General features: G+C 41.4%; 1 protein-coding gene across 1 annotated transcript in view; it reads left to right on the top strand.

Annotated features, from left to right (window-relative positions):
- The first annotated feature begins 101 nt into the window (after positions 1-101).
- Positions 102-13550, top strand: part of Pdhx (pyruvate dehydrogenase complex component X) — a 66271-nt gene continuing 52822 nt past the window's right edge. The window contains exon 1 of the mRNA XM_059261013.1: positions 102-338. Coding sequence (XP_059116996.1) covers positions 179-338 — 160 coding nt within the window. The 5' untranslated portion in view covers positions 102-178. The remainder of the gene's footprint in view (positions 339-13550) is intronic.

Raw genomic sequence — 13550 nt, 5'->3', positions numbered from 1 at the left:
CTGCCAGTGGGTGTGTCCATGAGGGTTGGACAGGCGGTGCTAGGAAGGCTGTTCCTCGAGTCCTAAGGTGCGGAGCGCGCATTGTGGGCGGGGCTAGCCCATGCAAGGCGGGGCCTGGGCGGGCCTTGGGACCGTCGATCTATCCGCGCTGCGAGCAGTCCCGGAGAAGGCCGGGAAGATGGCCGCCTCCTGGAGGCTGCGCCGTGACCTACCGCTGCTACGTTACCTCCTGGGCTTCGGCAGCCGTCGAAGCCTGGGCCTGGCTCAGGGTGCTGCTGCGTGGCCTGTCGGCCGTGGAGCGAGCTGGAGGTGGTTCCATGGCACTCAGCTGCTGCAGGGTGAGTGGCTGGCGCTCGCTCAACTTCTCTCTTTAGCTGAGCAATGGGCCTGGATCGGGCGTTCTTGTCTGGGGACCTGCTTTTGTGAATGTAGGTGCCGAGTCTCCCCTTTCCCTTCAGCCTCCTCCAGGAACGGGTCTTCTGACTTAGCCTATGGCTTGCGTTAAAGGACCAGTCTCAGACTTGAGAGAGCTTGACTCGGTCCCAGCCACCAGGGCTATATGGCTTCTCTGTGACCTTGCTTGGGAATTTGGATTATTTTGATGTTACCGAGAGGGGATGGATCTGTTTTAAATCCCCCTGTTTTAGACCTTTTTCAGTCACATGTCAGATTCCTTTAGTTTTTTTATTCATCTCTAACGTAATAAAGCTGCCCCTACACTATTACCCATCCTTATTCATTCAAAAGGCCTGTCCTTATTGGGAAACCTTAAATCTTACTCCGCCTAATGGCTCCTTTGCAACATACAAGACTTTATAAATACGGAATCACAGACATGACCAGTATGTTTTAAGTAAAACGTATAGCATGAGATTCATAAAATATATATTCATAAAATATAGCCTCTTACATAAAATTACTCTTAAGTAATGATATTGGATTCGGAGATATACCCAGTGTCCTTCCATTATTTAACATACAGTATATAAAATGGCAGGCCTTTCTTATATGTGTGAGTATGGGCTGGGGTTAAGGATGGGGACAGAGAAGACATTTTTAGGGATCGTTAGACATTTAAGTCATCATTCTTAGCACCCTCTGGTGCAATAGGCATTGCCCACACTTTCTAAGCTGTCTGAGGCCCAGAAAACAAAACAAACAAAAACACAGCTTGTACAGTAAAATGGGTGCTTTGGGGTTCCTAAAGAGTGGGTAATGGGGACAATTTACCTAAGTCATTTTTGGTATGTTTAATAAATGCCCCCTCAGTAGTGATCTTTAACAGTATAGTATATAATATTTTCTCTGCCCTGTTCTCATCTTCATTTGTTAAAATTGAACTTCCCTACACTTAGCAGAAACGCTGACTCAAATGGTACTTAGGCATCTGCTTCTTACACTCTTTGTGAATTTTGATGGACAACACTTTTGAGACTTCCTGCCTCAGAACATCATGGAATGTTAAAAGCTTGGAATTGGGGAGGAATACCTGTGAAGGGTCCTACCCTTGCTTGTGTTTAGGGCCCTGAATGCCCTAAACTCCGTAAAAAGAAAAGAGTATATGTGCTTACACACAAAAATGGATATTTTCCAAGATTTCCTTACAGTCGATTGCTTCTGCCTTTAGAAATTCACATAAGCAGTTTCCATTTGATAAATCTTGACATTTTGCCTGTTCCTCACCCACTACCTCCAGACATACACCTTGAACAACTTGTCTCTAAACATCATCTGTAAGGAAGATACTGAATGAGTAGTTTCTTATCATTGCTACCACTATCAACTTAAAGCACAAATTCATCGTCTTATAGAACTGTATAAGTCTCCAAGAACTATCATACAATGGAGTCAGAAGAATAAAATGGATGTCATCAGGCTAAAGTCAAGGTGTCCAGCTGGGCCTGTTTTCTTTGGGGGTTCTAGGAGACAATTTGTTTCCTTGTCTTTTTTTAGCTTCGAAGGGCCTCTTAGATTCATGGGCTCCTAGCTCCTGTCTCCCCTCCAGCTCAGTTATGGCTAGTCTAGTGTTGATCACATTTGTATCTCTCTTACCACTTCCTCCTGCCTTCCTTCCATCAGGGGGACAAAGAAGTCAGTCTTGTTGCTATGCTGTGCCCACCTGGATAATGGATGTTCTCCCTGTCTCAAACTCAGTTGATAACGACCTTAATTCCACATTCATCTTAGTATTTGTAGGTTTTGGACATTATGACAGAGACCTCTGGTAGGGATATTATGCTACATGTAGAGCCCAAATTTATCTACCAGTTCTTACCTATAGGCTTTTGTTAAGCTACTTGAATACACATGAACTATTTTAGGAAATATTTAGGAAAATATTTAAGGGAATGTTTTTTCATCTTTATATGTAAGGAGTTTCTCTATGAGTTGGTGCTAAGAATGATGATGTCTAATGATGCCTAAAAATGTCCTTTCTGTCCCCATCATAAGCCTCAGCCCATACTCACACATGTAAGAAAAGCCTGCCATTTTATATACTGTATGTTAAACAATGGAAGGACAGTGAGTATATCTCTCAGTTTCTCCATGAGTAAAAATTGTACTTTAATAAAACTAAACTGCTTTTTTGGATAATCAAAGACTGTATCAATTAGGTACATTTATTGAACCCATTTCTCTTTAACACACCTATATAGGATTTTAAAATCTGTAAATTTGGAAGTACTCTTGTTTTGTTTTCCCTAAGAGGTATTTGTTGGCTGCCTTTGTGAACTGTGGCACATGCTGTGTGTTTAGTCAGTACTTCTTAGAATTTTTTTTATTAACTTCTCTTAATGATCTAAAGCTTTGGCATTATTGCTATTTATTTGGGTAAAACTATAAAAGCTCAGAAAGATGAAGCCATGCCGCTGTATTATTATAAGTGGACTAAACAATGCTCTGTGTATTTATGTTTAACAGATCCTTTCTTTCATTCTTTCAACTGGCGTGCTTTTTGAGAAGGTAGTGTTACTTGTCACTTGGCTGATTGCATAATGGAACAAATGTCTATCAGGTAGTGGGCACGTGGCAGCCTACTTACAAAGTGTGATCTTCTGAGGTGAATGCATTCTCGGAATTCTGCCACGTGGCCCATTCAGTCACACTAAGTTCTGGACGTGCAATCCTGAATTTGTTGATATCCCTATTTGTAAGTATTTATAGGCTACTTGGGAGAGAGAAACAATGAAGACAGGATTTCAATGGTCTATGCAGTGAGCCCTAAGAACGAAGTTTATGGTGATGAAGCAATGAGCAGCTAGAGGAAGAAGTGGCAGTCCTTCCAGCCGAAGGCACAGTAGAAACCCCTGAAGGCACACGTCGTGGTTACAGAAGGACACACATTTGGAGTTTCTCTGTTGCTACCTGTTTAGAATAGATAGGGTTTGGGTTAGTGTTTTTTTAGATTATATTTTTTCATTTATTTGGGTAGGGATAGGAGTGCCACAGCATGTGTGTGGAGGTCAGAGGACAACTTGTGGGACTCGGTCCTCTCCTTCTATCATGTGGGCTCTAGGGACTGAACTCAGGTCCTCATATTTGGCTGGAAGTCCCCTTACCTGTTGAGCCATGTCTTCAGCCAGAGACTTGGACTTTACTAAGGTATTTAGCATTACCCCGAGCATCAAGGTGGAATGTTGCTTGTGTTTCGCAATCACCTCTGCCTGTTCTTTTCATGTACACTGCAGTACATTGCAGTGATGTGTTGAAAACTAAACACCCAAATCTACTTGATAATGATATTTTAGGGTAAAGTCCCTTGGGGAGGGTTAGAATTAGGTGACGCCAGAAGATAGTGCCCCCATGATGGATGGCATCAATGTCTTCTTAAAAAGAGGAAGTCAAACCCAAACCCAAGCTACCATACTGTACCAAACCCAAGCTAGCATGCTATACCAAACCCAAGCTACCATACTATACCAAACCCAAGCTGGCACTATACCAAACCCAAGCTAGCTCTATACCAAACCCAAGCTAGCACTATACCAAACCCAAGCTAGCACTATACCAAACCCAAGCTAGCACTATACCAAACCCAAGCTAGCATACTATACCAAATCCCCTTGTATTGTATTGGATAAACTAGTTCATGAATCAGTCACCAACTTTGAGCTCTTTCTTTTCCACTAAAAACATAAAAATGAGCCCTAGTGTGGGCAAAAGGTTGTAAGAGCTAGATATCAGGAAAGATTGGGATAAAACAGTATCTTTTTTTTTTTTTTTTAAGATTTATTTATTTATTATGTATACAGCATGTATGACTGCAGGCCAGAAGAGGGCACCAGATCTCAATACAGATGGTTGTGAGCCACCATGTGGTTGCTGAGAATTGAACTCAGGACCTCTGGAAGAGCAGTCAGTGCCCTTAACCTCTGAGCCATCTCTCCAGTCCAAAACAGTGTCTTCTGGGCATGAGGGGACCACTGCATTCCTGAAACCTTAGCAGCTGAGGTTCCCTGCATAATATCCATACAAGGTCAAGCCAGTCAACATTCCAACATTAGGGTGGGGGGGTTCACTTAGGAGCTATTGACAGTTGATGACTGCTAGGTGAGGAGAGTGCTTTTAGGATTTAGTCCTTGGTAGGTTGACCTAAATCGAGTGGATGGCCCCACTCCCATGTGTATATGGGCAGTACAAATTGTACTCCATGGGTTTAAAAAAAAAAAAGTGTACCTGATATTGAGAGGAGGTAGACAGTGAAGGATGGATTAAGGAGTTAAGAGGGAGGAATAGGGGTGAATATGTTCAAAATACATTGTATGCATGTATACAATTCTCAGAATTAATACAAAATATATTTTTTAAGTGAGCCTTGGCTAGCAAAGTTTAGGAAGCGGGTTGAGAAGTAATATATTATTTATTGAGAGCATCCTGTATACTGTGCAGTCTTCCCGGTAGTTAGCATAAATTAACTCCTCTGGTGCTCATAGATCCATGGTATATGCTCTAGTGAAAATCAGTTTCAAACCATCTGCCCAACACCAAGCTACCTGTCAAGGGACTGCTGAGTCATAGACAGCAGAGTAGCTCTGGCAGCATGTTCACATTATAGTCACTGTCTCTATCCTAAGTAAACACTTGTGCATTTTCTTTGTTTTGGGAGTGAGACATACTTTAATAACTACACTGTGAAATAGTTGTTTAGCAACAGTCCTGCTGTAACTATCGTTTAACAAAATTTAACATTTTGGATAAATGCAATTCTGGACTATATGAGCAGTAGCAGAATTATGCAGCATAGTTTGAAAATGTTTATTTCTTGCTATATATGTTTCTAATTTGCCTTCTTAGTGTTCTCTTAAGCCTTACTTGCCTTTGATAGCAAAATGTGTACACTCCTTTACTCTGACGCATATGTCCATTTCTTTTGCTAAAGTAAGTGGAATGATGATTTCCTTTTCCCGTGTTGAAATCTTGCAAAATAAACTGGGATCTTTGTACAATTTACTTTCTGGTTTAATGTCAAGCAGCCCAGCACAGAACTCTTCTGGAGCCTTTGGTATTCAGTGTGAGGACATAGATTCTACTGTATGAAATGGTATAACCCTTTCTAGCAGGCGTCTTTAAAATATGCATTGACTACTTCCTAAAAGTATGTGAAACAGTCAATAAGCTGGTGGTGGAGGCAGGGGCATGGAGGACAGAGAGTTTGGGGCCAGCCTGGAGTACATAGTGAGATTCTCTCTCAAAACTCAGGGGCCAGGATGACTGCCACACAGCCCTGGGTTTTTAGTTCCCTGTACTGTGAGGTGGTACTAGGGACATCAACAGATTGTCTAAAGGCAGTAAGCTCTGTATGACCTGGAGTAGGCAGTATATTTACAATGTCTGGTGCCTGCTCATTATATTTCTGTGACTGCATAAGAACTTTCTTCCATTACAGACATTTCTGGGAGAACTGGCGCTGGCAAGCCAGTATTCAAGGCAGTCTTTGGGGGATTTACTAGCACTGGTTTTGAGAGGTGCACATATCTTTTTGAAAACTGAAACAAAGCTATCCTACCCCCATTTTTCAGAAAAAAAATGCACATTTGCAAAATTTTGTGTTTCAAAGGGACCTGGATCCTACCCACAATGTACCCATAAATACCACCTAGCCTGTTTGCAGGGACATCTTGTCTATTTCCTATTGAAAGTATTTGTGTGGCTTTGCAAACATACTAAATAAATCTGAGAACAAGAGAGATGTATATTAATATAGAAATTTCATTTATAAATAAATGGCTAGGTGATCCATGTATATAAGTGACCACAGTAAAGCCAGTAATTGGAAGTCTTGACTCCGATCTAGATATGGGTTAAGGTCACTCATGCATTTAGGATCATGAGACCACTTGTCCCTAAACATAAATACCTTGTGTTTTCATTTACTCAGACTCTTCCCTCAAGTCTTTCTTTATTATTTAAATGCCTGTCTCCCAAGTCTTTCCATACAATTGAGAGTCCAGATGGGAAATAGTGCTTCCTAAAAACTGGAGGATTTAGTAAGTGACATTTTTGTGAATTCAAAATGTTGTTTAGAACAAGGTGCTTGTCTCCACTACCTAGAGGGAACCAGATAGGAATACCGCTGATGTGCTGTGTCCTATATAGTAAAGCACGCAGCCAGCCTCTGGTGACCCCACAGGAGGCAGGGAACTGCAGAAGAACTACACTGACTTCATCCTTCTCTTCCTTCAGTTTCCTGACTGTACTGCCCATTGGCTGAACTCAACTGGAGGCCAAGTGCAAGGAAGCCAGTTTATGTAATCTACTCAGTGTAGTGTGGACAAAGACAAATGAAAGACAGCCCCTACATCACTGACTTCTTCACCTCAGCTGTTACATTTCATTTCTCTCATTCTTTTAGTATTTAAACTAGTAACCACTCTATGATATATGTGTAAAAGTTCCTATGTTAAAGAGAGGGATAGTCCAAATATGTCTATACCTGGAGCTTCTGTGGATTGTATCTGTAGAACAGTAACATAGACAGGATTTTACTTTGTAGTCCAGGCTGGCCTTGAACTGAAGATGCCTATCAAATGTTCAGCCAAGATTTAGTCTTTATATAAAAGTAAGCAAACACATCCATCTTCTATAAAACTTTGCTTCTGTCTTTAATAAATGATAAATTTATAATTTTGTGTATGTGTGAGTACATGTACATGTGGAGTGTAGAGGATAACCTCAGAGTCATTCCTCAGGATCTTTTTATGTTTGAAACAAGATCTCATTGGCCTGGAACTTTGAATAGGCTAGACCAGCTGGAATGGCCTTTCAGGGATCTACCTCTATTTTCCTTAGCTCTATTGCTGGGGTCACAAGTGTGCCTGCCACAGCACCTTGTACCAAGCTCTTTTTTGGGGGGAGGGGCCCCAACCATCTCCCAAATCAAGACATGGAGACTTTTTATTAATTGTGAATGCTTGGCCTTATCTTAGCTCTTATTTCTTGCTAGCTCTTATAACTTAACCAGTTTCTCTTCATATATTTGTCTGGGGCTTTTTACTTTTCTTTCTGTATGTCCAACTCTGTGTCTACTGACTGGCAGCTGCCTGGCTGGCCCTAGGCATCTCCCTCTCTCCCTTCTCTCCTCTTCTCTCCTCTCCTCCTCCTCCCTCTCCTACCCTCTCCTTTCTCTCCTCTTCTTAGATTTCTCTTTCTACTTATGCTTTCTGCCCACCACCTCTGGTTATCCTTTCTCTGCTTAGCTATTGGCCGTTCAGCTCTTTATTAGACCAATCAGGTGCTTTAGGCAGGCAAAGTGAAACAACAACACATTTTTACATAGTTAAACAAATGCAGCAAAAAACAATGTAGCACTCTCCTACATGTTAAACAAAGGCAGCAGAAACAAATGTAACACACCTTTACACAGTTAACGTAATATTCCATAGCAGCACCTGACGCTTTGTTTTTTATTATTATTATTTCTTTTACTTTTGATATAATTATGTCATTTTTCCTTCCTTTTTCTCCCTTCAAATCTTCTCATGTACCCCTCCTTGTCTGTTTCAAAGTCAGTTTCTTTTTTCATTAATTGTTGTTATCTGCATATATGTGTGTGTATGTATGTATTAATTACTAAATATAACCTGCTTAGTCTGTTTAATGTTACTTGTATGTAACAAGGCTGACCATTTGGTATTGGATAAGCAATTGACGTGTTCTTTCCAGGGAAGACGATTCCCCTGCCTCAGCATTCCTTGGTTGTCTGTAGTTCTTTGTATATGGTTGAGGCCACATGGTCTTTCCCCTATCCACTTTGGCATGCTGTTGTCCTTACTCAGTTCCTGTTTAGGCAGTCATGTTGCTGAGACTGTGAGCATAGCTTCTGACATTACTAGGAGATAGTCTCACAGCAAAACAGTCCGAGCCTCTGGCTCTTAATCTTTCTAATGCCTCTTCTAAAATGTTCTCTGAGCCTTTGATTGGAGAGTTGTTTTGTAGTTGTATGCACTGGGAGTGGGTTCCAAATCTCTGCATTTTGATTGGTTGTGTATTGTGGGGATTTATTAAAGTAACTCCATGTAGTTAAAAAGGAGGTTTATTTTGGGGTAACTTACAGCCAGTAAAGGGGTTGGTTACAGGATCGGGAGAGGTGAGGTGCAGTCCAGCGGTGTTCTCTGGAGAACTCCGCTTGATCTACCATCCAGCATCCAGGATCACCAGGAACCAAGAGCCCCGGCACATCTGAATCTCAGGTCTTAAGGGCTCCCATCTTGGCCCTACCCCAGGGGCAGGTCATAGGTAGGCATGGCAGTTACCAGAAACCTCACTAGGGGTAGTACTTCCAGGTCAAAGCTGGAACAGCTACCTACTACAGTTGTGGCTTTCTGTAATGGTTTTAGTCTGTTGCAAAGAGAAGTAAGTTCCTTGATGAGGGATGAGAACAAATACATTTTGAAAGGAAAAGTATTGGCTGGGACCCTCAAGACCATGTTATCAGCACAAAGGAGATTTATTTGCCCTAGAGGGACAGGGGACAGGGATAAGGGACAAAGACAGGAGATAGAAGAAGAGGGAGAATGGGAAGGGAAAAAGGGAAAGGGGCAGGGTATTTTCCCCAGAGGACAAAGGACTGCCCCTGGATAAAAGGATATAAGGGGAAAGAAACTCTGAGTCAGAATGAGGTGTTTCATTTTTTGTGTTTTGTTTTTTTTTTCAAGACAGGGTTTCTCTGTGTAATTTTGGTGCCTGTCCTGGAACTCACTCTGTAGCCCAGGCTAGCTTTGAACTCACAGAGACCCGCCTGGCTCTGCCTCCTGAGTGCTGGGCTTAAAGGCCTACGCCACCACCACCACCAGGCTGAGGGGTTTAATTTTAATTGAGCATGTTTATTAGATGAGCCAAAGGATTGCTGGATTTCTATCCTTTGATAGCTGGACCTTGATAGTCAGCCTCAGGAGTAGGGATTGGCCAAATAAGGGAATGAATCTTGGGGCTAGCTTTAGGAACGTAATCTAATGATTTTTATCAAGGCAGAGGGAACGGCGAGAAGGGCAAGGCCTGCTAGAGCCACATGCTTGAGTGGGCTGGTGTCCCTTCACATTTAGTAAAGTGGTGGTTATAGGTTCTCCTCCAAGATCCGTGACTTCACTAGCTACGTTTCCAGTGTCAGGCATGCTTTCCTGCCTGTTGAGTGGTCTAAGTCGAATTAAATCCGAAAGCTGCTGGCTGCCAAGGTCCGGATGCCACTGCTGCACCTTTAGGATTATTGCGCCATGCTGGCTATTGCTGTGGTTCATAGGTGCCATAGCTGATAGGACCTGGTTGCTTCCCTCCTTCGGAAGCTTGCATGGCACCTTTTGGTATTATGAAAGCTAATCCTCAGGGAGGAGGCTTTCAGGTCAGTTCCAGCACAGGGGCCTCTGGGCTCTGTTTCCTAAGTACATGGTTTCTTCAGCAATAGGGACTTACTTTCCACCTCCGGGGGTAGGGTGGGAGGGATCCAATGGCAGTAGTAATAGTCTGTAAAGTTTTGTCAGTCTCCTAAGAACTCTGACCAACAACTCAAAAGAGGGCTTTTCATCCTGGTGTTGAGTTTTTGTTAGGTGGTGATCTTTGACTCTTGGAGGGAGCATTGTCAGCCCAGATGAGAAAAGTTCATTTAAGCTAGATAAATATTTTTATACAGACCACAGACTTGCGTGTTTTATAGGGTGGTTGTTTGTTTTTGTTTTGTAGATCAGTTAATAGCATGATTCTGTCCCACCATGATGGTCTTGTACTCACCCTCTGAAGTGTAAGCAAGCCTTCAACTAAATGCTTTTTTTTTTTTATAAGTTGCCTTGGTCATGGTGTGTCTCCTAGTCATAGAAAAGTAACTAAGATACCTAGCTGTTGTGAGTAGAGCAGCAATAACACAGCTGAGCTGTGGAAGAGGATGTTGAGCCCTTTGGGCATATGCCAAGGAGTGATAAAGCTGGGTTATGTGGTAGATTTAATACGTTTCTCTGCCGATACAGTAAGCCAAATCAAGCAGAATTGAAAAAGTATAACAGGTTTATTGAGAGCAACTTTTGGGCGGGTTCTTTGGTCCCAGAGATCAGGGCCAGAGGAGTCTGCCCCCAAAAGAAAGCAGCGAGATTTTATGGGTTGTAGGCAAGGGTTGATGATGTGTCTGCCACAAGCTGTATTTGTGCCCAAGTATGGTCAAAAGCTAAGTACTTTAGGCTTTTTGGCACCCTTTCCTTTGGAGACTCTAAGTGGGCGGGGTTTGGAGAGAGAAGAGACGAGAAGAGGAGAGGAGGGGAGGGGAGGGGAGGGGAGGGGAGGGGAGGGGAGGGGAGGGATGGAGGGAAGAATGGGGCTTTCCAGATTGTGCAGGGGTGAGCTGAAGGTTCCAAGTGAACAGGGACGATAAACATTTTTCGATATTTCTTAGCCTTTTATTTTGAGAATTCTCTGTTCAGTCCCAGGCCCATTTTTGAAATGGGTCATTTTTGTATTATTATTTGGGTTTTGTTTTTTTGTTTTGTTTTGTTTTTTTAGTTCTTTATATATTCTGGATGTTAATCCTCTGTCAGATGTATACCTGGCAAAAATTCTCTCCCATTGTGTGAGCTTCTTCTTTACCTGATGATTGCTTCTTCGGCTGTGCAGAAGCTTTTTAGTTTTATGAAATTCCATTTGTCAGTTGTTGGCCTTAATTCTTGAGAAAATGGAATTCTATTCAGGAAGTCCATTCCTACACCTATATAATGTAGGGTACTGATGTAAATGGAGTCAGAGCCTTTCTGTTCCAACACCTGTTCCCAAATACCCAGCAGCCACTTCCCAAATTACCACACAGAGGCTTATATTAATTATAAATGATCGGTCGATAGCTCAGGCTTATTACTAACTAGCTCTTACATTTTAAGTTAACCCATATTCCTTACTTATGCTCTGCCATGTGGTGGTACCTTTATTAGCATGGCACATTCATCTCCTAATCTCTCTACATATGGCTGACACCACCCCTCTCCTTCCCAGCATTCTTAGTTTGGTCATCCCACCTATACTTCTTGCCTGGCTACTGGCCAGTCAGCATTTTATAAACCAATTCAAGTGACAAATCTTTACAGTGTACAAGAAGATTATTCCACAGCATACTTCCTATTCTTCTAGCAATGTCAGTGTTTCAGGTTTCATAGTTAGGTCTTTGGTCTGTTTGGAGTTGGATTTTGTTCAAGGTGATAGATATGGGTCTAATTTCATTCTTCTACGCATGGACATCCTGTTTTCCCAGCACCATTGTTGGAGATGCTTTCTTTTCCCCAGCTTCTGTTTTTGGCCTCTTTGTCACATATTAAGTGGCTGGAATTACATATATTCATGTGGGCCTTCAACATTGCTCTACATCTCTCTTTGTATGCTGGTATGTTGTTTTTCTTACTATAGCTCCATAATATATTGTTTTTATTACTATGGCTCTGTAGCATATATTAAGATTGGAATGGTAATCCCTCCAGCATTGTTCTTTTTGTTCAGGATTGTTTTGTCTGTTGGAGTCTTCTGTGCTTCCATATGAATTTTAGGGGAGTTTTCTTCTATTTCTGTGAAGGATGAGATGGAGATTTTGATGGGAATTGTATTGAATCTATAAATAGCTTTTGGTAAAATGGTCATCTTCACAATATTAATTCTGCCAATCCATGAGCATGTGATGTCTTTCCACTTTCTAGTGTTTTTTTTTTAATTGCTTTCTTTCTTTAGAGGCTTAAGTTTTCATTATAGAGGTCCATCACTTCCTTGGTTAGGCTTATTCCTATTTTATTTTCTTTGAGGCTCTTGTAAATGGGAATGTGTCCATGATCGTTTTCTCTGTGTGTTAGTGGTGTATAGAAAAGCTATTGATGTGTGCAAGCTGATTTTGTGTCCTGCTACATTGCTGAATTTATCATTTCTAGAAGTTTTATGGTAGAAGTTTTGAGATCTCTAATGTATAATGTCATCTGCAGATAGGGATAGTTTGACTTCTTCTTTCCCTATTTCTATCCCTTTAATTTCTTTCTCTTACCTTATTGCTCCAGCCAGTACTTCAAGCATAATATTGAAAAGGAGTGGAGAGAATGATATCCCTGTTTCATTCTTGACTTAAGTAGAATTGCTTCAAACTTTTTTCTGTTTAGGATGATGTTGGCTGTGGCTTTCTCATACATAGTTTTTATTATGTTGAGGTATATCCCCTCTAGTCCTAAATTCTCTAAGAATTTTATTACGAAAGCATTTTGTCAAAGGCTTTTTCTGTTGTCTATTGAAGTGATCATGTGATTTTTGTCTTTAAGTCCGTTTGTGTGGTTTATTACATTCATTGACTTACATATATTGTCTTCCCTGTATTTCCGGAATAAAGCCAATCTTACCATGGTGGATGGTCTTTTTATGTATGTCTGTATTCTATTTGCAAGTATATTTTCAAGCATTTTTGAGTCTCTGTTCATCAGGGATATTAGCCTCTAGTTCCTTTTTGTTGCTGTGTCTTTACCTGGTTCTGATATTGGAATGGCACTGGCTTCATAGCAGTTTGAGTGTGCTCTTTGTGTTGCTCAGTTTTTGAATAGTCTAGGAAGGCCTGGCTGTAGATCTTCTTTGACTGTCTGGTAGAATTCCGCTGTGAATCCATCTGGCTCTGGTTGTTGTTGTTTTTATTTCTAGGTCAATCTCCCCATTTGTTATGGGTCTGTTAGGTTGTTGACTTCTTGGTATAATTTTGGTGGTTTGGCTGAGTCTAGAAATTTATCCATATCTTTTAGGTTTTCCAGCTTGTTGGAGTACAGGTTTTTAAAGTAGTCCCTTGTAATACTAGGAACAATTTTTTGTGTCTGTTGTAATGTTTCCCTGTTCATTTATGATTCTTCATGTAGCTGTCATTACCATTTGGCTTTTAGCTCTGGTAGCCAGTAGTATGATAGCATTGAAGGTAAATTTGTCAGTGATTTTAGTGAGAGATACAGTTAGCATAGAGATGAAATAGAGCAGACACAGAAGATAATGTACCTTCACTGACAGAATAGGGCTGGATGTTGGGGATGGTGAAAAAGGCACCCGCGACTCCATCTGTAGGATATTTCAGTACA

This window comes from Peromyscus eremicus, chromosome 4, assembly GCF_949786415.1.
Source record: "Peromyscus eremicus chromosome 4, PerEre_H2_v1, whole genome shotgun sequence".
Classification (NCBI taxonomy): Eukaryota; Metazoa; Chordata; class Mammalia; order Rodentia; family Cricetidae; genus Peromyscus; species Peromyscus eremicus.
This window is presented reverse-complemented; position numbering and strand designations above follow the sequence as displayed.